A 26,199-nucleotide genomic window follows, 5' to 3' on the forward strand; every position below is an offset into this window, starting at 1 on the left:
TATAATATAGGAGATATATTATTTTGTTTCTCTAAAGAAAGTTTTTATTTTGTTTCAGAGTGTGAAAATATACTAGCCTAATTACCATTCAATCCTAATATTGATTAAATATTTTTTCAAAGATCAAATGACGTTGTATGACTGTGACACATTTCAATTCAACGTCTACTACTATGTTTACGCAGAAACAATTATCACAGAATGCAAAAACTGACAAACGTAAACAATAATTATTATTCAGTTGCAAGTGAACCTATCGTGCGTTTATCTCATTTTGTGACAATTATCCTTCCAAGTTGAACAACTCATTTAGTGCAATAATTGAAAAGAATAGGATACTAGTTACATTTCCTGAAGTAGGCTGCTCGTACTTATAAGGACTACATTTTTTATCATGATGTAATGCTCAACTCTCAACTATATCGTAGAATTTACAGCAAAATTAAAGGTTAGGCCAATACAGCAAAATTAGGTTCGCCAATACAACACTAGAGGCAATAAGGGGAATTTGTGTGTTGTCTCACACAGGTTAAGGCTTTTTGATTGAGAAGCTGAGTTATATGGGAGCCAAGCTCTTCATTCGATCAACTGCCATCTGTAATAAAGGATGAAACCCGCAGATGTATCAAAATGGATGTCATTCCTTTTTTGGTAAAAGGGGCATTTTACAGAGTTGACGAACTTTTTATAATAAAACTTAATAGTATAAGGAAACTTACCAATTATTATACTATTATTAATATACTTGATTCCTTGATGTTCAAGATAGCCTACTGTAGCCAACAGTAGCCTACTGTATTACATTATGTTTTTATTGCTTTAGTATTTTGACGATACACTATATGATACGATTAACTTGTACAACAATGGTTAAATAAAAAACAAATTTGATTGTTGATAAAGCTTGTTGGTAACTTATTCAAGCTTAGTGGGCAAGACTTTGTTTATAACTTTTCAAGAAATTTCCTTAGCCAGAAATAAATTGATAGCTATACTCTGGATAATAATTATTTATCATTCATAGAAAAATCAATATTAATATACAGATACCTTCAACTCCATGAAAAAAATAATTACATTAGTTGATGAGAATTAACAAAACTGATTTTGATTCGATTTCTCCATTATTACTTAAAAAGTAATCTATTGATTGCCAGGATTTTTAGTATAATATTATTAGCTTGTGTTAATTTCTATGTTCAAATAATTTCTTCTTGAGGTCAGGACAAATTTTTGTAAGGCTTCACGGAAAATAAATTTATTCTTGAAATCAGGACTTCCAGTCAATTTATCATACAGTATCCACATTAAAAATGGTAATCCGCATGACATGAGTTATTATTGTTGGAGTATAAATCAGTTCCTCCACATAAATCGCATTATTCGTGTGCACCCAGCTTCGGATCTTCATTTAGTGGTCGCGTGATCAGCTGAAAAACTCGTTTGTTTGCAGCCAGGTGGCATTGGCCCGGAGAAGGCGGCCGCCTGCCGTAAAAAAGCAAACCTATTTTCATTGCCAAGGTTAACTTAACTCAATCTGTAGGAACAAGTCTTGATATAGGCTGTATAACACTTGAAGTAATAGGCTATTTCGGACGCGTCGACCAACAGATTCAATTCGATGCCACTTAACTAAGATTCAATTCTACGCCATCAATTCTAAGATTGCATTACCCGATTGACTAGGACATTGTCAGAGTAGGCCGATACATATCTACCTGATTCTTCTCACGTACACTATAGTAATACGCATTGCATTATCTAAAATGCTCTCAAGTCAAGTGTTAATCTTTAATAGTGATATTCATTGGTATTCAGCATTGGTTGAAAGCGAAGTATTGATATGGTATTATTTATAAAGAATGCTCACAGTTTAGAGTGAACATCACAGTCCCATTATATGCAATAGAATCGATAAATTCGACTCGAGTAGATAAAATCTCTTAAAAATCATAATTGAAGTTGAAAAGAAGACAGCAGTTTTCAGTCTACAGTAGAAACAGCGATACAATAAATTGGTACTACACAACACTGACTTTTTGCCACTTGCACGCCACTCCTAAGATGCAATGCAAACAGAAGTGGCATTGTTAGTAGCATCTGTTTGCATTGTTAATACGATTAACTGAATCACTTTTTGAGCTGGTGCAAGCTACAATACTCTTTTATTCGGAAAATTAACTATCAACAAGCCCAACTGATAGAAATAGACCATCGAGTAAACAGTTGAATTAATACAGCTCAATACTTTATCATGAGATTTCTGAATTTCTATAGAATAGAAAAATGCTTTTATTCTCCATTAAACTATAAATACACAATAATTAAACACACATTTACGGCTTGATCACACGATCGCCAGCCGTAAAGCCGGAAAAACATGCGATTGTGGAAAATACATAAATATGATCCTCCAAGTGTATAGTAAAATACAAAAATTATACGAAATGATGAATCAAGTAGTAACACAGTAAGCAATATAATGTATAGTGTAATTATCTAGTCAGTAACGTGAGTGAATATACAATGAGAAAGATTGAATCCTCAAATTGAAACAAACTCAAAAATAAAACAAGGCTTGAACTAAAATAAACAGAATGCTAAAGAGAGCAGAAAATGACAATTATAAGTGATACCAAAAATCAAGTAGTGAGTGCCTCGACAAAGTAGCCAATGTAGCCTCTACCAATTAAATTCTTGGGTGAGAGCATGTCTGTAATTCCAGACTTCTCTACAGTAAGAGGCTAGTTTCTTCCAATCTTTGCCGTTCATGTACATAGTAAACTCTTCCCTTGATTGTTCAACAACACCAAACCATTCCTTCAAACAAGGGCATCGAGCAATGAAATGGAATACATCCTCAGCCTCCTTCAGATTGCACATCGAGCAAATATAGTTCCTATTAGCTACCCAAGGTTTATAGTTCAAATGGATTAGCTCACCCCTTGCCTTGAAAATCCACCTGATAGCCCACATTTGGGTGTCCTTTCCAATTTATTTCTTGTCACTCAGCTCAAAGTCGAGAGTCCTTTACAACGCATGAAACCGTCCCGCTCGTGCTTCACTTATAAATTTATTTCTGTGAAACATTTGCAGAACAGACAGTAAGCTTTGGAAAGACTCTCTCCAACTTATCACATTCTCCAAAGAAAGATTCATATTTAAGTTTACCCTATCACAAACGACCCTCCACTCCCTGAACCAAAAGCACTTATCTCTTATTGCTTGCTGAGCTAAAATTTTTGGTAGTCTTTCATCTTCCATTTTCATGATTTGCAACCTGAGGCAGTATTCAAAGAGAGGAGTTAGTCCTGTTTCGATGAAGAGCATATAATTGGGCGTATTTATGGGTAGAGCAAACACTTTTTTGATGAAGCGCTGCAGTTTTTCAATATTTTCGTACTGTTTACAACCCCATATTTGAGCCCCATAACATAAAAATGTACTAGCGTATGACTTAAACAATTTACATTTAGAAGAAAAGTCGACCCCATTACCATTCAGCATTCCTCCCCAAGCCAGATTCATACCTAATTTTGCTTTAGACAGTTTATCACTCAGATGCTTTTCAAAACTAAGGGTGGGTGTCAGAACTACCCCCAAATATTTATATTCCTTCATGCATTCGATTCTCTCTCCCTTGTAGAACCATTTTTCGTACCTGCTCAATTTTCCTCCGTTTCTGAAAGCCATTATTTTTTATTTATTCAGATTGACCTTCAAGTTCCACATTTCGCAATATCGTTCCAGATTATTTATCAAATATTGGAGGCCAGTTGGAGAATCCGATAATATGGCAATATCATCCGCATATAGCAACACTCGAATCTTCATACCTGAGATTAACAACCCTCCCACCAGCTCATCATGGAAGTCATTCATAAAAAGTGAAAAAAAGCAACGGACTCAATAAACAACCCTGTCTTAAGCCTGACCTAGTCTCAAAACTTTGAGTCAGCCCCTCAGAGCACCAGACGCCAGCTGAAGTACTTGAATTATCATTTAATGCTTTAATAATATTTAACATTTTGGTTGATAATCCTAAACTGCTTTAATAATATTTAACATTTTGGTTGATAATCCTAAACAACTTAGTTTGTAAAATAATGCTTTCCTATCAATAGAATCGAAAGCTGCTGAGTAATCGACGAAGAAACAATACAGTTTACCTCTTTTTTTTAGCTAATCTGAATTTCTATTTAATAGGCCCGCATTCAGCACTTTCGAAAATCGGACAATTGGTTTTAACATAACTAAATACTCACAATGATAGTAAGTCATTTTTTATTGGAATGTGATTCTACACAAAGTATTAATACATAAATTTATTTTTCCATTCAAATTAAGATTTGACAATACAAAACCGACAGTAACGGTATGCAGTGTGAAGTATCAGTACTCTGATTAGTAAAGTATCAGTACAAATTAGTACATTATCAGTATCCATTAATAATACTTTTGGTCTGTTAATACTCTTCAATAGTAAATATCTGTATTTTAATAGATAGAACTCACAATGACATCATCAAATAGCATGTTTGATGACAGAACTATCTCATAGTAATTGTACATGATTCACCAATTATTTTAAGGTACAGCAGGTAACATATTTAAAATAAATAAATGAAATGTTTAATGAGAAAATTAGATGACTATATACAATATTTTACAACTGAAATGATAGGATTAATAAATAACAATAAACTATTGAATTTAAATAACAAGACACCAATTAAAATATAAATAAATCTATAACAAACTTTGGAGATTCAACAAATGAAGTTAACATAATATAACAACAAAACAATGCTCCAATACATTAAGATTGAAACCGTTTCAAATATGTAAACTTGAAACGGTTTTCAGAGGTTTAAGGTTTCTTGAGAACTAAATAAATATAATCTGGAAAAGTTTAAAGCATCTCATCAACAATCCGACATATTAAAGCCAATCCATGATATGTTCCAACTAAGCAATCAACACTTTCGAGCCTTAATAACTAAAAAAAATTAAATTCCTGCTTCAACTTGAATGTGCGTTTAGCAACAAAAAACAGAAGTAACTGTAAGTTTTGATATTAAGAAAGCAAAGAGGAAGATTACGAACAGTTGTATCATCGGTAAATACATCACATAGTAGACTATTGATAATTGAATACCCCATTATACTATCATTCATATTTCAATTCAAGGTAAAGGAGCGAAAAATGTATAATCACGAAGTGAAATTCTTATCACTACCATCTTCACCTGTACTCGTTACAATATGTAAAAAGTTCAACATAAGGTTGAGGAAATTCAAAATAATTTTGGAGAAATTAGTTTAAACAAGAACCGTTTATGAAGTGTATTATCTGAAGACTAAACAGAGAAAATTAATTTACATTGCTTGAAGACATTCAAGTAGAATTGGATCAAGTGTAGCTAATAATTTTATAGATTTAAATAATGAACAATGTAAAAAAATGTCAGTTGATACTATTGAAGCTTGGACACGATAAAGGGAGGAAGACATAAATTATTAAAAATAAATGAATTGAAAGGAGCACAGTAAAATTGAAAGTGTAAAGAAGTATAAGTTATTCTATTGAAAGATGATACTATCAATCTTTTCCAGTTATTTAGTAATGTCTAAAAACATGAACCAAGCACTAAATAAGAATTATTCGATTTGATGAGTGAAATATTGCACGCAAGGATGAATTATGTTTACAAGAAAATTTTCAATAATGTATTACAAGAAGAGTACATTAATGATTGGAAAACATTTCCAAAAATAGGCTGTCTCTAACCGAGGACTTACAAGAGTTGGAGAATCGACAAAGTTATGGTAGGCACAGAAGACGAATGAAAACTTAGTTGACTTATTAAATTTCCAATTATGAGCGTTAACATAAAAATATATGGATACAGTAGATGAATGAAAAAGTACTTGATTTTTATCAACATAAACTTGCCAATTATGACTGTATCTTCAAATTTATTATTATAGGAGTTTCCGATGAATGTTTGAAATGATTTAAACAATTTGGCAGTATACATGTCCTATTACATAGTTTTATAAAAATTTCATGATCAACATTTTTAAAAGTAACAACAATCAACTATCAATATCATCAGTTTACTTGTAAAGGATAATGCAAGACTACTATAAAAACAAAATATATACTTTTCTCCACTACAATATATCAAATAGTCCTTTACACAGTTTCACGTAACATTAATAATGTAACACTTACACAAATACGTAATGGAATTTGGGACAGACAATATCAAGATATTCAGAATTTTTGACATCTAGGATTACGATAGTTTGCAGATTAGTATTGCTTCATTTAGAAACTTGCTTTGACCAAGACTTCTTTGACTTCAAAATTTACAACTATTCTCGAACAAAGATCGACCAATACCAAATTATTTGTAATGTCAAATTGTCAGAGCTTGAATTCGAATTTTCGAGTGGTTTCCCTAATGAAGGTTGAGAAAATCCAATGTAAATGTACTAGCACATGGTTTTCTCCCAGTTAAGAATATCGCTAGACAAATTTATGATTAGTCTAGCTCTAAGCGATAAAGAAGTCAAAGACGAAGTTCTTTGTGTCGTGAACACTTCCAGATAAGAAATAAGTAAACATAAGCAGCCCATTAGCTTCAATGTGAAAGAATTTGAATATTTTTCACAGTAGTTAAACAAACATAATTAATACCTTAGCAAAAATTATTTACTCGAGAATATTTTTGAATTTTGTGTTTCAGCAACTTGTATAGAAGATTGTAAATGGTAAACAATAATGATGATTAAGTATAATCGCCAGTTTTTGAACATTTTAAACAAATCTAATAGCAAGAATTACTCAATATTATATAATATTGTATACAGTAAATGCGCACAATCAATTTCTCAATTTTTTTCTGCATAAAATAGATCTGACGATAAAAACTCATGCCCTACAGAGTAACAATTGAAAAAATACATTGAGAATTATTAGATCACTCTTATGCACTGTATTTTAATGTAAATTAATATAAATTGACAATATTGAAATGTATTATTAACATTTAAAAGTAAGGTTTTTCTTACTTGGAAATATATTTTCCTATCTTATAAATGTATTGGATTAGTGATGACAGATTCTGTTTTTATTTATTTATTAGGTTAGCACAATCAATACAATAATCGGAAAAGAAAAACAGGCAATTGCCCAAAACTTCTTCAATGAAGTATGAAATTTATTTTCTTTCTCTTGCGAAAAACAGTATTTATTATTGTTTACAATATTACTGCGCATTGGTTTTGCTTAGTAATAACATGATTCAACATGTTATTCCATTGCTTTGTATTTCAGGAATAGGTACAGCTATCGTCGCAGCTTTAAAATCAAGATTTATTTCAACAAGAGTTGGAAATCTAATAAGCTATTTTATCATTCGATTAAAAAGCATAATATATTAAGTAAATTTGTAAATTGATAGTGATGGACTTAATAACACAACTTTACAATGAAAGAGTTGCAAAGCTTAAAATTAAAAAAGCAAACAAGGAATAATAATAATTATTACATTAATAAATATATGATTATTGACTTCAGATTATAAATATATAAATATATTCTTCTGCTCTTACTGCTAATGAAACTTTATAAAGATTTTAACTCTCAAATTTATTACGAAATTTACAATAATAATTAATGTAATAAATTCAATTGGTCGCCAGTTTGCTGTTAAGTGTATTAAAATAACTAATTGGCCGTATCACAGTAGTACTTAAGCAAGTTAGAAATTATATTATTCCAATTACAATTGATCATATTATAAGGCAGTGCCGTATTGATTAAGAAGCAATACAAAACCTGGGTCAACAGAATGACTTGAGAAATGAAGCAAATAAGTCGGTGCGTAATAATAAAAAATGTTCCGGCTGTTTAATGTGCTTTGAAAAATTGAGTGTGCGTGAAATGTGCTGCTGTTAAAAACTACCGAGAATAATAGAAAAGAGAAAATGAGTAAAGTAGAAGGTTATTGATAAGAAATTTGGTCAAAGTTTAAGCAGCTTTAGAAAAGTTTCATCATCAGCATAAAATATCATACGAAGATTTCAATACAGTCGTTCATCAATAATACTAGCAATAACTATTCTGAATTGTACTAAAAGAGGACAATCAACACATTCATTTATATTATTACTATATGGCATTTTGAATATATTATGCTAATGGTCCAACAACAATTAACAAGCGAACACATAAAGGTTAATTATTTATTAGATTGATGAGTGAAAAGCCATTTATTACTTGACTTGACATCAATTTCGTAGCACTATTAGAGAACAAAGCAGCCCCAAGGATCGAATTTACTCAACAAATTCCGATTCAATTTCAAAGTACTACAGTATGTGGAGTTTCAAAATATATTGGAGCTACACTTGCTCAAGCATTAGAAGATTTAAAGGGGAATCCAGACCTTATTTTAGTAAGATCTGATAAAATACATCCACTATATAGTTACTAGGGAGCCGATTAAAACTAAAAAATCATTAAGTTTTCAAGTTCTTAATAGAAAATATCTTTAATATTAGTTACTTTCCTTATAACTTTCTTCGGTAAGAAAGGTATCTTCCCAAAACTTGTTTTGATGAATTTTTTCGCAATGCAAGCAAAAATGTATGCATAGACTACAAACTAATAGGAGGTTTCAACATAGATCAACGTTTTTCGTCTCAAGCTCCACTTATTTAACTGTGATGGAATCATAAATACCCTTCATTTAAGTTGTCTAATTTGGTAATCTATCAAGGACATTAAGTATTTTTCTGATTGTCTTCTAAACGGATAGTTCAGATATTGCACAAGAATCCAAAATATTTCCATCCAGGTATTTTAAAAGAAATATAATCAATCTAAATATAAGCATCTATTTCGAATAAAATCCGAAAGCCACTAGTTCTATATTCATTTAAAAAATAAATAATGTTATTTATTTTGAATGCGAAGTCAATATTAGTTATAGAAATCAGGCTACATTTCTTTCAACAACTCATTAAGAAACAAAATTGTTCTGATCTTCAACTAAAACGTATCTTCAAACAGTAATTCATTAATAGTTTTCATTTGAACGTATCTTAGCCTTTTCATTTTAGGGACATTAAATAACAGATTTTTGTTTGATAAACATGTACTTATAACTATTATCGATTTTACACGTACACACACACATTATTTACTACAACCAGGATCAGACGACACCCATCTCAATTTTATTACCATTTTTTAAATAATAATAATCCAAAATACTCCAACAGACTGATCTCCAGATCATATCAAATTTTGGGTATTTTGAATACATGTTAGTTGAATATTGAATGGTACTATGACTTACCATGGGGAAGCAACCACAACACAATGGTAAAACGACCAGCTTTCATTCGATGATTTAAAATAGTTCAAATCTACAAATAAATAAAATTGATGAGAGTGGTTGAGAAAATAATTTATTCAATTCATCTTAATACTGGTCGTTGCAAATAGAAAATAGCAGCTTCACAAAGAGCTTGAATTGTTCCGAGAGAAAACATAATGATTTGACGTAAATCTTCAATTTTGTTCAAGGTTGTATGTGAAATCATATTTTAAGCTCGTATAATGTTATTGAGTGGTTAGGAAGGAGGTAAATACGTACAGTGTCAACAAACTACAGATTGTAGTAGCAAGGCTTTCATCGTACATCGGAAATGTTCTGCTTTGAACCGAATATTTTCACCAGCTGAGTCTCGTAGTCATCAATGTTGCGCTTCATGATGTCCATGCACGGGCCCAGCAGACGTTCGAAAGCATCCACTTCTAGAACTGCAACCAAAGCAAATATCCAATCAACATAAATACAATTTCCAATTTAAACAGAAATAGTCTGAAAGAGATTAAGAAGCCATTCCAATTATTTAATCATCTCACTTGGAAAACCAAAAACTGTTCTGAATTTTGAAGCTTGGTAATTGAAATAAACAAACACCATGATCCTTAGAAGTGGAGATTTTTAAATATTAAACTGCAATTGAAAATGTTAAATCAAAATATGTATAAATAGTCGATAAAAACAACAATATTACTAATCTTTTTTTTATGAAGCACAAGAAAAGATAGTCAAAGTCTAGAACTTCTCTTATTCCTGATTTCAATAAATAAATCAAATAGGTCATGCAATATGCACTTCACTGTAAGTCACTTTGTGAACACTAAAAACTATAGAAGGTGTTTATTACTGTACATAAAACAGTAAACAAACTTACAAGCAAGTTTTGTTTCTCCAACAGAGTAGGCTGAGGCTGCTCTGGGCTTATGCGTGACCAAAGCCAACTCTCCGAAGTAACTGCCTTTTGTAATACGTTTTATCTGAAAATAATACAACCCATTAGTAACAACATTAAAATCTGCGGGATAAGACTATGGGAAAATATAATCTTCCACATTACTCATTAGATGAACGCAAATATAGATGCCTTTTTTTGAGTCAGATTATGAAAATTAGTAGAATAGTAATACATTATTAGGATTTGCAATGATTCACAATAAGAATGATGATTATTATTGGAATGAATAGTAAATTAAAAATACGTTTTACAAAAACAATCTACTTAAATTCACATAATAAATTAACATTATAGGAATCAGTGAAATGATAAATCACTTGAAAGAATAATCTTTACAATTCTGGCAACGACTGACTCGTCCCTAATGGGAATCTTCCCTAAACTAAAAAAAATCATTCAATTGATCAGATAATCGATTTTTGAAGCTAAAAAGTTGAATTCTTTGATCTTTGTTAAGATTCATTTCAGACTGTCGACATTTATGACAGTTTGAAATGTATCTCACAACAGCTGAATAAAATGTTATTAATATTAAATTTTATAGTCTATAATAATTTAAATCATATTGATTACACACTCACATTATAGTCAAGTGCATTAATAATGAAAAGCTAGTGCAAGATACAGTTCACTTTATAAAACTATTTCATTTCAAACTCTAATACGAGACAGTAGGGTTGAAGGAGGAGAGTTGATCTAGTTGACGCTTGGCGCAGAGATGGAACTGAGAAAATTATTTCCTCTCTATGACCTGATAAATTGTTTGATTATGTGATTGGGTCAAGGCTTAGTATTGCACTAACAGTGCAGGCCTATAGCAAAAACTATTTTCATGATGAATTTCTTATCTAAATGAAATTATAGAAATTAAATTATAGCTGCAAGTAGTTCGTAGAGTTCCAGTAAATATTTAAACCACAGTTGATTCAAATCATATTCAATATGAACTGAAAAAAATGAGGAAGTACTCTTGTATTATTTATTAAACAAAAGAGTGAAGACATAATCCTTGACATAATCATCAGTAAATTATAGACAGTTGTAAGAAAAAACCCTGAGTGAAGACGTTTGTACCTATATGTTACATAGTACGGGCTTCATTATAATGAGATGAAATATGAGCTGTGATGCTTAATAGAATGAGATGACATGAAAAATGATTTCTCAATAAAATGATTATCGACATCAATGATTGATTTAGATCAATCCATCACCGCATTAACTGATGTATACTTTGAAAAATAAGATCAGTTTTTCATATAAATTACAACGACACGTTTCATACGGTAAAACATGCGCTAACACACTAACAATTCGAGCGCATTTATAAAAATTAGTATTAACTGATTCAAATTCAGGAAAACAAAAAACAAATTTGATTATTATTCATAAAACTGTGTTGAACGTTAATCATATTTGTCATAATTTTAGTTTAGGTGGGCAGTGAATCAACCAGGACAATTCAAGTGACAGTCAGATCAAAAGAACTAGTAGCTTTAGGAGAGTAACAACATTCAACGCATCTATGGGATCATCTTCATCTAGTTTGTTACTACAAAAATACAAGCCACCTATAAACGTTTCTAAGGAGATTTAATTTACCTACAACTCTTCTAAGGATTTGCAAGTCATCTAGAAACACACCAATTGAATACATTATTGTTACAGCGGCAAGATTATTTTCAATTACCTCATTTCAAATGGTCAATCACAAAATAGGTAGCCAGTGACTGTGCGATGAAAAAACGGAAGACAGTTGTAAGTTTAACAAAACAAAACTTTAGCAGAACGATTTACTGTATGGTAATCATTCCTTTCCTATGTAATCAGTTATACATGATGATTGTTTCTAATAGTAATAGATTCAATTTCTAATAAGAATGTTTTGTTGTATAAAGAATATTTTTTGTTTAACCCCTCATAATATTGAATTATCTATCCCATTGATATTATTGGTCCTTATCTATCAATAGAAAAATGTATGATGGAATAATGGAGGATTGTTATCTTCAATAGAAGCTATAATAGCTTTGGATGAATTTCTCTCGATTTGAAACGTGCTATGTAGTGTTACAGTGCACTGCTAGGAGGGTAACTACACAAGAGTCACTTGTGAGATTTCACTATCATTTGTGCTTCACTTAAGCAAGGCCTCTAATCATAGAACTTCTGTAATACAAGAACCACTGAGTGATTGGCAAGATGTCCAGACTCATTTTTTCGCATGCAATAACTCTATGCCCTATTACAGAATGAAATAATTTATCCTCAGCAGAAAGGCAGCAGATATTTCTTCAACATGGATAAAATTATTCTAGGAGATTTTTCACAAAAGCTTTAGAGGATTTTATAAAATTCTGAAGGACCAATTATTCTTATGAAATGTCAACTGAAATTTCTCATGAGGTCTGCCTGAAGATGAAGGTACTGTAGATAGTTTCAAAAGATGGTATGATATGAATTAATGAATGTAATGTAAAGATGATAGGAGCTTTGAATAATTATGAAGTAATTTATCAATGTATAATTCAGCGTTGATATGCCAGATACCAACGTACAAATGAGGTAGGCCCTATTCGGTATTATGAGCGTACAATAAATAAGTAATTCACGAATATCCAAGTGACTTTACAAGGGTAATAAAGGATCATTGGTCATCACTGTATTGTATAATTATCAACTTCATTTTCTAATGCCCTTCTCATCAATTGTGATGAAAGTGGAATAGTAACAACTCTCTTGAAAGGTTCTAATAATGAGAACTACAAATATTAGAAACGGTGGACAGTTTAGAAATTGAAGAAAAGTTGATTGGCAGAGAGGGGAAAGGGAGAGGAGGATTTCACAACTAAACCAGGTCCAGTCAGGCTGCTGTGAAATTGTTCACACAGTCAAGCTACTCAAAACGTCATGCTCGCCGTCAGTAATCACACATACTTGTTCCTAAGTACCACGAGACAGCAGCAGCGTTGTATGCAAAATAATGATCAATTAAACAAAATATGATGAGAATATAATACCAATGATACATGTAAAATGAAAAAGCTAGTCATATTAAAATTTCAGAGTATAACGTTGAGGTCTAGATTTAAAATAGGTTTATTTGAAAATTAAACCATATTCAAATACATGTAAAATTTTTCAGAGCAGTATATGAATTCATAACATCTAAGTGGGAACATAAATAACTGAGTTAATGAATACTGAGATTAAAAAAAAGGATGTTATTTGAATGTCATGATGATTAAAAAATATTTAAAACATGTAAATTTAAGAACAATGTATGAATTTCATAACATTTAAGTAGGAACACATTTTACTAAATTAATGTGATTAAAAACAAGGATGTTATTTGAAAGTCATGATGGTCAATAAACACAATAACTGTTTTAGTATTCTTACTATAATACTACATGACTTTGTGATCTATTACATTTTGAATTCATCTGCTTAATTTCAATGCTGTAAGAAATTCATTTAATCTGAAATATAGATCCATGATCAAAATCCCATTCTGCGTCAGTTGTAAATACACGCACATTGGAAGACTGGATATATAGCCTACACTGGAATATTGGAAACGAGCCTGCAGCTACTTGATCTGTTTCTGCAGCTTTCCAACTTGTGTTGAGGGAGGTAATTTCATTAGCTTCCAGCGTGAATATTTACCAAATTATCAATCCCTATAAATGATTCATATTCTAAAACTTATTCAATACGGTTCACATCAATCACAAATCAATTGCGAGATGTTAAAGATGAATTTCGCCTTAGCTTCCCTAGGCATTGCTTTTTCATTAATAGTACAACATTTGAATTTTTGACGTTGTTTGTGACATGTATTGTTCCTTAACAATAAATTCAATTCATTTATTTAATTTCATGTAGTGTTATTTGACATGAATAATGTCAATTGCAAATGGAATATTATAGTTTACATGCTACATAGGCTTAATCCATGTTTTCAAGCAACAGAATAAATTTCGCCTTAGTTTTCCCAAGCATTGCTTGTTCATTAATAGTACAACTTGTGAATTTGTTTGACGATGCTTATGACATGTATTGTTTCTTGACGATAAAATTATATTCATTTAATAACATGTAGTGTTATTTCACATGGAATAATGTCGATTGAAGTGAGTCTACATATTTCATAATTTATATTTATAAGCATCTTTGTAAAATTGATACAGTACAGCACAGTTTGATGCTTCTGCTGTCGACACCCTCGCCGAGTCGCTCGCCGAACAGAGCGGTGGCACAGTAGCCATCCATTCGTACGAACTCGGCGAGAGTGCAGCGCGCCGGCATGAGATGCAGGCATGAGTGTGCAGGCAGCTTACCTCGGTCTCCTGATTGTTGTCGCCGATGATGGTGATGCGGACAGTGCCGGACTCGACGAAGTACATGCCGTCGGCTGAGTCACCCTGCTTGATGATGGTCTCGCCCTCCTGGTAGACCTTGGGGATGAGGGCATCGGCCAGGTTCATGCGCTCGTAGTTCTGCAGCGTCTTCAGCATCGGCACCACATCGATCAGCTGCTCGTACATCTTGCGCTTGCGGAACGCGCTCTGCCACAACCAACCAACTCATTAACTTCAATTATACACGATTGGTGAAAATTATGCAAACAGCCTAATATTTTTGTTACAAGGGAAATTTACGATATGCTCATTGGGGATCCTATTTGTATAAAAAACTACCTTTGTCGCTTCAAAATTTTGGTCCGCCATCTTGAATTCAACTTTTTTTTTAATTTAATACCAATAAATCTACAAAAATGTAATTAAAATTGACTATCTTGCTATATCTTAATATAGTATAAGCATAAGAAGATATCTCATAAATATGTCCTATGCTATAGAGCGTTCATGTTTCAAATTTCAACTGTTATTCACTGTTTGTTCAAGCCAATAGTGCACGTAGTTATTCGTGAAGCTATGTAACTGGTAGTCTCTCATATTGTGCCGTACATACACTCTCACACGGCCATGACAGTAATAATCGACAGTAATCGACTATTCCTTGAAAAAAAAAGTGAAACTTGTAACATAAACGCCCTATAGCATGGGACATCTTCTTATGCTATATTTTCCCAATGGTATAAGTTTTCAATCTGTACGATTGGTGACATGCGTTTACACGCGCAAACAGTTTGAGTGCTTCTCAAGGTGCCATATTATATATAGTTATTTATACAGAGTGTTTCAGAAGTAGTGACGAACATTTAAGGGTATTGTTACTGGATGATAGGAGACTACAAATGTCGTATTTCAAGTGTCCAAAACTCAGTGGTTATCCTTATAGCTGCCATTTTGTTTTTTTCACTTAGGAATTTTTATCTCAACGACGAAATGTTGTATTGATCTGAATTTTGGCATGAATATTATTTATGCTATAAATACTCAACTTTAAAAAATAAAATAAAAACTTTTCGATCTAAATTTTCAAAATGGCGGTCATTTTAAATTTTTGATTGAAAATTTCACGAAAACCGTTCACTTTACAAAAAATTTACAGGAGACAAAAAAGTTAACAAATGCTATCAACATTTCAAGGATATCTCATTTATTAAGATTGGTCAGAGAATAACAGAGAAATAAATTATTATTGTACAGCATGCATGATCATGAACAAAAAAGATCATCTGAAAAACATTGTAAAATCAGCTGGATGGCCATATGGAGCCATACCGTGTTTCAAAGCTTCATCCTAAATACAATTGGAATTAAAATAATGTCATATTGATGTTTAAATTGTGAAAAGTGGTCATGCATGCAATACGAAAATAATTAATTTCTCTTTTATTCTTTGACAAATCTTAATAAATGAGATATCCTTGCAATGTTTATAAAATTTGTTAACTTTTTTGTCTCTTGTAAATTTTCTGTAAAGTGAACGGTTTTCGTGAAATTTTCAATCAAAAATTTAAAATGGCCGCCATTTTGAAAATTTAGATCGAAAAGTTGAGTCTTTATAGCATAAATATTCATGCCAAATTTCAAATCAATACAACATTTCGTTGAGATAAAAATTCCGAAGTGAAAAAAACAAAATGGCAGCCATAAGGATAACCGCTGAGTTTTGGACACTTCAAATACTACATTTGTAGTCTCCTATCATCCAGGAACAATACCCTGAAATGTTCGACACTACTTCTGAAATACCCTGTATAATCTATTATCGGTTAGGTAGGGTTGGGTTACCTTGAGCACGATGCGCCTGAAAGTGATGCGGTCCATGGCCCAGAGTGCGCCCTGAGAGGCGGCCTTGATGGAGGCGGCTCGTGGCATGTTGTAGAGCAGAGCCAGCTCGCCAAAGCTGCCCTTGCCGTGATACGTGTGAATCAGCATCGGCTCACCCGAGTCGTCCTGCACGTATGCCTCGAATTCACCACTGACAACAAACCAATCAACTATATCAATCTATCAATCTATATTATCAATGGTCAACATTTTTGTCATCTTCAATATCAATCTATATTTTCAATGGTTAAAATCTTTGCTTTCAATTATTTGTCAGTATTTGACAGTACTTACAAGAACAAAAGTAATTTCAATTCGAGAAACAATGGAATCCTGTAACCGCTAAAGCAAATTGAATTGAATTGAATTTATTTATTTCCAACAAAATACAAGCATACAATGTACATTTATACACAGCATTCAATAGAATAAGTAAAGTTCACAATTACTGAAACTACGCTCACATGAACCTTAAGGTTTGTTTGTGAGTCGTGAGTTCTTAGAATATTATTATTATTATTTATGATTAAGATTAAATAAAACCCTTGATAATTCTACAATTAAATTATAAAAATAGCTTAAATAACATAGAAACTGAGAAAAAAATATGATGCGATATAATAATTAACTCCGCACTCATACACACACACATAAATACCCACACAGCCCACACACGCATACAGGGGGGGGGGCAGCACGCACACACACACACACACACACACACACACACACACATTCATGCTAAAAGAATGGATTGGTGGAGTGATTTAGGAGTAGACCGATCTGAGGAGACTCGAACAGCCATACTCATTCAGCGAGGCCAACCACAATATTGTAGAGCTTTCTTATAAATTTGAATGGAACACCAGATCAATATTCAATCAATCACATACTCCAATAGCAATCAATATTTCCAATGTTCACTTGAGCTACTACAGCTAGGTACCAGTTTTATGGGGTTAGTCCTGAAAAGAAGGCTACACTATATGAACTATAGTGATTTTCAATGGAATACAAATAAAAAAAGTTGTTGCAAAACAATCAATTACTCTCATATGAATCGATAAGTTTAATTTATACAATACAATTTTTGTTTTATGTCATGAAAAGTAGGCGACACTGCATGAACAAAACATATCCCTAGTTGAAAACAAGTCAACCAAGTAATCAAATAATGTAAATCTATATCATGTTAAATATATTGTAAAAAAATTGTAGTCTCGAGAGGTAGGCTAGGCTATTTATACTACACTAGCCGTCAGGCTCGCTTCGCTCGCCATATCCGTCTAGCCAGGGGGCTCCGCCCCCTGGACCCCTGACTGGATCGTCCAAAAATGAGATCAGCGGGCTCGCTTCGCTCGCCTGCATGTAGACCTCAGCGGAACCTCTGTACCCCGACTGGATTGTCCAAAAATGAGATCAGCGGGCTCGCTTCGCTCGCCTGCATGTAGACCTCAGCGGAACCTCTGTACCGAATTTGAACGTATTATGTCAATTTGATCTCGAAAAACACCTGTTACTATATCGGCGTATCTTTGGCGAACAAAATTCTTCCACCTCAGCTAAACCTGTGTACTGAATTTTTTAAATATATTTCCATCAATTATTGAAAAAGGCGAGGAAACGCAGAAAAGCTGAGAAAACGCTAATTTTGGCTAACTGGATAAATTGGTATTTAGGAGGTACTGGAAAAATGCATTTCAATCTTCAACTTGGTGCCAACCTAACAAAGTCAACTCAACTTAATGCCAACCTGACAAAATTATTAATTTAGTTACCAGTTAACAACTGTTTCGAAGAGATACTCTCTCTAGATTATAGTTCTATGGTAACATATGGTATGGACATTTTTCAATAATTATTATAATTAAGAGATTGGAATAAGAAGAATATACATGCTAAAAGACGAACTTTAAACCCTTAAAAACCACCCTTAGAGTTAAAATATTGCCAAAAGATTTCTTAGTGCGCCTCTAAAGGGCCAACTGAACATACCTACCAAATTTGAACGTTTTTGGTCCGGTAGATTTTTAGTTCTGCGAGTGAGTGAGTGAGTGAGCCAGTCAGTCAGTGAGTGAGTGCCATTTCGCTTTTATAAATATAGAAAGCAAAATTGATTTCCGATGGAAATACTGTAATAAGCTCCATCTCATGACTAACCCCGTCGTTGAAAGTTTAAAACTGGTACCTAACAGCTGTAGTAGTTTGAGATAACATGGAAATGTTTGGCGCAAAACTTTTAATCTGTGAGTTTTGAATTTGTTTTATGGTTTTCCGATTAGAAGTATTACTATCTAGAAGTATTATACATATTTTACTTGCGATTTGCTATTTTCACGATGAGTGATCTGGTGTGCATAATGAATGTAGGCAAATAATTATTGGATTATTATTTATAAGAGGGGATTAAGAAGTAGACGTTTTGGGATATTGCCTTTCTTTTTTTCTGAATATGGTATGTATTTGTTTTATCCAATGAATAAATAAATAAATAAAATTGAGGTTGAATAAAAAATAATAATGCAGGAATTTCTTCCTGACTTATATCAGAATTCCATTCATCGGCTAACAGATGATGGTTAAAAATAAAATCGCAAAAAGCTGTTTACAGACGGGAAAGATAGAAAGAAAGTGATTGGCGGTCAGTGTTTTTCTTTGCGTAAATTTCCACCAATTTCCATTTTCAAGTTATTGAAAGATATACCCTAGATAAATGAAAATTAATGGAAAGTGAAGTAAAGAAAATCACTGTACGCACGCAGCTTCACATATAAGTTTTGTATTGATTCTAAGCAATCAGAATTCCACATTTTCAGCTAGAAAAAGTATAAAATTTTGGTTATTTTCTTTTACAACGATACTCACGATTCAATGACATAGAAGTTATCTCCATCATCGCCTTGCTTGATGACGAATTCATCTTTGTTAACTCTCTTCTCAAACATGGCGTCCAATACTTCATTCATTTGTTCCTGCAACATTCATCATGTAAATTAGGCACACTTCATTACAGACTACGTCGAGCATACGAAATTGAATTCACAATCACATTTTCATATTAAAATCGATAGCGTGAAGATGTATTGGCTAAATTGATATTTTCAACTACAGTATATTAGTAAGAATTCTCTAGCTAAGTACCGTATATTAGAAGTACACACATTTTAAATCTATTCAAGACAATATTTGAATGTTGACTGATAGAGCAGTCATTTATAAGGCATTTTCCAACACTGTTGTAGTAGTAATTTTAATAGTATGATTCGTGTTTCATGTTCCAATTTTTTTAAATGTATGATTATAAAAGTATTATAAAAGTATTATCAACAAAGTTGATAGATTGGAAACTCTTCGAGTTTTCATGCATAAGTAAAAGAAAAATACTCACTTTATCTAGAGATCTAAATAGAAGTATATTCTTTACAGATTCCGCTAAGCTTTTTCTCTGCTCATCTGTTTTCGGATGTACAACCTAGAAGATAAGACAAAAATAAAAGATCAAGGTCAAGAACAAATTTCAAGAAAAAGGTATACAACTTGCAGCATAAACGTAAATATTAATTTAATAACATATACAAACTTTTCAATCATACAACATCTACTAATCAATGTAATTGTTGAATATAAAATTGTAATGATTTCGATCAGCAAAGTTTGTTAGCTTATAAAATCCAATACAAAAATTGAATCAACTACCCTGGTTTATTGAATTTATTCCTATCAAAAAATATATATATTCAAATAAGAAATGTTATTGCATAACCACAATAAATAAAGTCAAGTATAGAATATTTTAATAAAATCAAGCAGTCGTTTATTTTCTGAAAAATTCAGTTCAAAATCAGCAAATTTTATATATATTTATTGGTTGACTAAGAAATAGCCGAACATTAATATTGAATAGGATCCTATAGCATTTAATAGTCTTCTTTAAATAGTTGGCACATTGTGTAGCCTACTTCTGATAAAGGTTGAGAGAATAACTTCCAAAAATTATTTCAAGAACTTTATCTCGAAATTTTAATTGAGTGATACACAGAGGATCAATACATAAAATGAATAATTAGTAGTATTTCACGAATCAATCAATTAATAGTAAAGATATCCAATACAAAAATTGAATCAACTACCCTGGTTTATTGAATTTATTCCTATTCAAGAGCACAGTATCAAAAATAAAAAATTTATTCAAATAAGAAATGTTATTGCATAACCGTCTGATAAGCATTATCATCAAAAATGAGAATTATTTTTTATTCCGAAATTCAAAGTTGGAAAATACAATAGTCACTAAATAATAATCCTTCCACTGTAAATGAACAACTTCAAGAAAGATAAGAAATGATAATTTCTCCACATTAGATTTAGTTTCACAAAAACCAAGTAATTAGAATAAAGTCAAGTGGAATATATTTTTAAAATTACTTTTTTCTAATTTGATAACAAGTGAATTTAGTGTATGAATTGAAATAAATTTCAATACCGTACGGTTTTGGAAAATACTGACAATTTATTCATTTTCAGTAAACTCAATTTTTACCTTTTGTCCTTCGTCGGAGTCATCCGAAGGATCGTAAGTTTCTGCAAACACAGATTTTCTTCTGCCTTCCTTACGCAAAATTTCAGGCTCTGCAACAGAAACATTCAATTGCTCTTGAATATTTTCTAGATTACTCTCAACAATGGATAACAAAAAGCAATAGCAATAATATTTGTTCACTGTAATGAGAAAAAATATTAAATAGGAATGGAGAGTGTAACAAGATCTTATAGCATGAGGCTACTGAACAATGCTATTGAGAATTTATAATGATGTATAGTGTGCATGTATGATTGGGGCTATGATTGACATCATATAATACCATATATACATAGGCTATAACGTATCTTGACACACTATTACGTGGCGTAATTAGTCCACGGCAAAATTATATCAAAACCGATAGTCGGCTTATCTGTTCAACTGATCAATCCTTCTATTATACAGAATCTATACATGGATGAAGTACATGTATGATTGGGACTCTGATTGTCGTTCGCTGTGTTTACTAGAAATTGTTGATGTAGCAACCGAAACTAGTTTCTCAATTCAAAAGTGCCAACTTATTTTATTCAAATCGTCAATATAGTTCAACAACAGCGGAAAAGTACTGCACTACATTTTAGCAAAAATAGTATACATTTTAAACTGTACTGCACTTTAAAAAAGTGAGTAAAAATAGTATTCTATTTAAAGAATAAATGGTCGGATTCGTTGTAATGCTTGAACTTTAAGAATAACCTAGATAGAGAATATACCAGAAAACGAAGTACGCTAGTTAATATGACATACAAAACAGATAGTGATACCGTATTATCATATTATGTTTTCCTTACTTGGTGTCAGCGACTATTTATATATTTATTTATTTTGATTTGTTAATGAGACAGTAGTCTCACATTTTCATGCAAATGTTTCTGTAAGTATTGAAATAAATTTGATTTGATATAAATCTATTGTATGTGTTTACTTATACCATAGATATATGATACCATAGTTATACCGATACTGGAGTATATCTTGTACCGGTGTATCATTATATACGGGAACGACTAGAAACCAGCAGCGAACCGTATTTAAAAGAAAGTAGTACGCTGGGCAGCTAGAACGCTTCTAGTGAGATTCGATCCAAACTGACAGCATTGGTTGAATGGAAAGCTTTGTTGATATTTATAAGGAGGGCTGACAGTTTGAAATGAATGTGAGTATAGTGTGAGATGCGTAATTTTGTGTTGTGCTGGTTGTGCCATGCCACGCCATTGAGCCCACACAAGTAGCAGCGTGTCAACACCCTTGAGCTGCCGTTGCCACCCCGGCCCTGAGCCCCGAGCCCCAACTGCCTTCTCAAGTGTAGTGGCCACTCCACGGCGAGTACACACTTGCAACGTTTACAGAATGAGCTGCACACATCGACGCAAATGAGGCCCAAACACACCAACCATCACCACTAATGAGTAATAAATATTCAAGCGATTCCAAATGAGAACACTGCATGATTGCCTTATTTTAATACACCGGTAGTTAATATATTGAAATTGAAGTTAGTTGGTTGGTCTTTAAATCATACACGTGGAACATAGTTGTCAAATACGTTAATGAGTGATTTATGGAAGTGATTCCAAAGTCAATTGACGAATCCTATTGCATCTATGTTTGTTTAATGGCGAATAAAGATTCTTTTTCTTAATGAGAACACTGTAAAGATATATGGTAGATTGTTATTCAAAAATTATTATAATACATTTATTAAATTGATATCTATATTATGTTATTGTATTATTATTGTATATGCTATTGAAATAAACATTGATTTGATTTGAAACTGAACACAATTAACATCCACCAAGTTCAAGATTAATAAATTATCCAAGTGATACTACAAAAAATAATAGTGACATTTTTCAAGATCTTTGAGAAAAAACATTAATGTCAGAATGCAAGCCCAAGATATTGTATATCTTGGAAAGAAACTTTATGTTGTAAGTAATTTTCTTAAAATTATCTTAAACATAAAGAAACTTTATGTTTAAAGTAATAATACTTTATTTATTTCTTATATACAGTATTGTATAACTCATTTTATAAACAAATAGTAGCTCTATATTGCAATTGATTACAGATATAATACCAAGTAATACAGATATCCAAGTGATAGTGAATGAAATTGTTCATAGCCTAAGATCCATGGAAAGGAAATATTGCGCTTGACCTTTTTTAGATTGAACATAAAATATTCCTTCAACATAATTATTGAGAAATGAAAGCCGTAAAGCTGAAGCTGTGATAATTCATAATAAAAATTACATTGACAACATTCAAAGTTTGCAAAAGATCAAGTAATTAAAAATTATGTAAGACAATTTACAAGCTTTTAAATAAATTGAATGAGTGAAGAATAAAATACACTCTCGATGGAGTTGATGCCAATTAATTTTTTGAGGACGTTTCACAGTTCTATTTTTGAATAACTATTTATAACTGTACACAATATTTGGTTTTTCTGAATCCAACAGATCAATGATAATGCAGTAGATCTCGAAAGCAAGTTTTTGCCTTATTCAAGGAAGTTACTGCTTATAAATAAATATTACCTTTGATTTGAAAATACACTGAGAGGTGAGAGACTATCAAAAAAATTCACGTTTTCTTCAAATTAACCCCGGTTTGTTCTTCCCTCAATATTGTATCTTTTGATAAAACCAATAAATTGAATGAAATTTTAGTTCAATATACGTTTATCATCAGTGTAAATAGGAACATGAAATTTGGATAAGCCTACTATTTCACTCGTATTGTACATACATACACATGTACATACTGTACTGTCAAAACAATGCTGAATACATATAATATTGTAAAATGTATGATAAGACAGAAAAAGGCAAACTCACTTGCTGTCCGAGATGACTTTTTCACCATGACAGATGCAGAGCGACTGGGCATAATAAAACATCAATTAAAACTTAATAGAGCTCCACCAACCATCTACACGCGGCCACTACCAAAGTTCAACTGGCAATGCTAAGCATCTACCACCAACATATTATATTATAGACATGGACAAACGTCAACATCAATTCGAGAATAAATCCAGTGAGTAATAGGATATCCACAAAAATTACGAACGTCTTCCTCGTTAATGCTAGTTCCTACACCAATATGAATTTTCAGACATTTAATTGCAAACTAGACAACCTATACACACAAGACCGTTTAATATGAGTAATCTGCATGGTTGTATTCCTATATTAGAAACAATTACTTAGATAATTAATAGTTATATTGACGTTAATTTTGAACAAAGTGGTGTAGAGTTGATGTAGATATTGATGATAGGAGGATAAGGAGCCCCTTTCTATTCAAACATTTCCCACTAGGTATATGTTTCTCACATCGATTTGCATAAGTGCACCCAAAGTAATGTAGTTCACTCCTCGCCAATTTACCCATTTGGATTTTCCCCAGAGGAAAACTGCGAGTTTATTAACCTTTTATTATTCATGACTCAACACTACACCAGTTTGATGTATTATTAGTATTATGTACGTCAAAACAGAAGCTTGGATTTACCGATTGTTAAAATGTATACATAGGCCGTACATTAGAACAAGTTGGAACAAGAACTCGGATTTATCAAAAGACAATTGATGCCCAAAACATTTAGGAAAATATAAAGCGTCTAGTTTTGTAGGTATAGCTAGTATACAGAAAAAGAAAACGCTAAGCATTTAAAATGTTCACAATAGCCTTTATTTCACGAGAATTTCCAATTTACATCAAATGACTTGGTGAAGAAATTTTTCATCATTCCCAGTCTAGTTTTCTTTTCCATCTTGGAATCAGCATTTGAAGTCTTTCTGTTTACGGCAACTCCTATGCAGAGCATCAATGAGAGCAAAATTTCCTGCTAACTTATTGCTTAACTTTCTTCCTGAGATCAATAACGGGGGAAAGTTTAGCTTTGGAAAAAGTGAAATGGTTGCTCAGAATTTTCCACTTTTCTGTCTAGTGGAATTGCACCCACTTTCTGAATATGTTAGCAGATGAAAGAAAACCTTACACTTCACCTCAATAATTATTCGAAATATATATTTATTGCGACGTTTTCAACCGACCTTAAAAAAATTCAAACGTTTAAATCTACCTTGTTGCTTCTGTTTTGTACTCAGGATGACGCCCAAAGGAGATATAGACCTTTACCAAGAGGATAATATTATATGAGAGTTTATATAGAAGCACAAAAATTGTGTAAGTTACGGAGGAGTAATTTTTTATTTATTCATCAGGGTTACTTAATAGTTTTTTCATTGAATAAGCTAGTAAACTTCGTTTTTTTAAGAAATAGTTCTTTTAAGTTGAATAGCTCTCACGGTTCTATTAATAATGTTATTCGAATTATAATTGTAATTATTGCCGAAACATTTCGTGACTTACAGATAAAAAGGTAAAGTAAAAGTTTATACAATTTGAAAAGAGATTAATATCATGAGAGATAAAACTTATCTTTTGTTACTGGTCGATTCTGATTTGATGGAGTTATTCTGAAAATTCACATGAAATAATGGATAATCAGGAGATAAAAAGCCTATTTTATCCTTTTTTCCCTAGCCCATGGATGAGGGAATTAACCTTTTCACGCAGAATCAAATCTCTACTAAATACAAGAGTTATTAAGATTTCAGTCTTGTCACATTTCTTCAATATTCTTATCCAGTATTGGAAGATCAGACAAGACTTAACGAAAACTGAAGGTTTTTTATGGAAATTCGTTCATATGCAACGGCTTTAGAAATGTAAATTTCTAGCAACAATACTGCAAACAGTTTTCTCTTGAGTTACTCATCACATAATGGATTATTCAATGCAGCGAATTGTGAAAAAAGAACCATCTGAATTATTCATATCAACTTTTTTAGAGTCTGAGAAAAGAAATCCACGCAATAACTAGCTGGTTATACTCAGCAGGTTATCATTGATGAATGCATGATCGTCTTCAATAAAGATTTCGAAGATGATATTCTTTTACCTAAAAATACCGAAATACCCTAATGG

The 26,199-nt window shown here is 32.0% G+C and overlaps 1 protein-coding gene across 4 annotated transcripts in view; it reads right to left on the reverse strand.

Moving 5' to 3' along the window:
* Positions 1 to 1,244: 1,244 nt before the first annotated feature.
* The window catches only part of LOC111058042 (cAMP-dependent protein kinase type II regulatory subunit), a 32,028-nt gene continuing 7,073 nt past the window's right edge, over positions 1,245 to 26,199 (reverse strand). Inside the window, exons 2-9 of one of the 4 annotated variants that reach the window (XM_039422265.1) lie at positions 21,148 to 21,236; positions 19,996 to 20,079; positions 19,473 to 19,579; positions 16,569 to 16,758; positions 14,706 to 14,933; positions 10,282 to 10,384; positions 9,675 to 9,841; positions 1,245 to 1,485 (exon numbers count right to left, since the gene is read on the reverse strand). In XM_039422265.1, coding sequence (XP_039278199.1) covers positions 9,711 to 9,841; positions 10,282 to 10,384; positions 14,706 to 14,933; positions 16,569 to 16,758; positions 19,473 to 19,579; positions 19,996 to 20,079; positions 21,148 to 21,236 — 932 coding nt within the window. In that variant the 3' untranslated portion in view covers positions 1,245 to 1,485; positions 9,675 to 9,710. Of the gene's footprint in view, positions 1,486 to 4,267; positions 9,842 to 10,281; positions 10,385 to 14,705; positions 14,934 to 16,568; positions 16,759 to 19,472; positions 19,580 to 19,995; positions 20,080 to 21,147; positions 21,237 to 24,038; positions 24,163 to 26,199 lie in introns of those variants that run through there. The other 3 variants (XM_039422263.1, XM_039422266.1, XM_022345541.2) reach the window with 3 other exon arrangements.

Source organism: Nilaparvata lugens, chromosome 2 (genome assembly GCF_014356525.2).
Source record: "Nilaparvata lugens isolate BPH chromosome 2, ASM1435652v1, whole genome shotgun sequence".
Classification (NCBI taxonomy): Eukaryota; Metazoa; Arthropoda; class Insecta; order Hemiptera; family Delphacidae; genus Nilaparvata; species Nilaparvata lugens.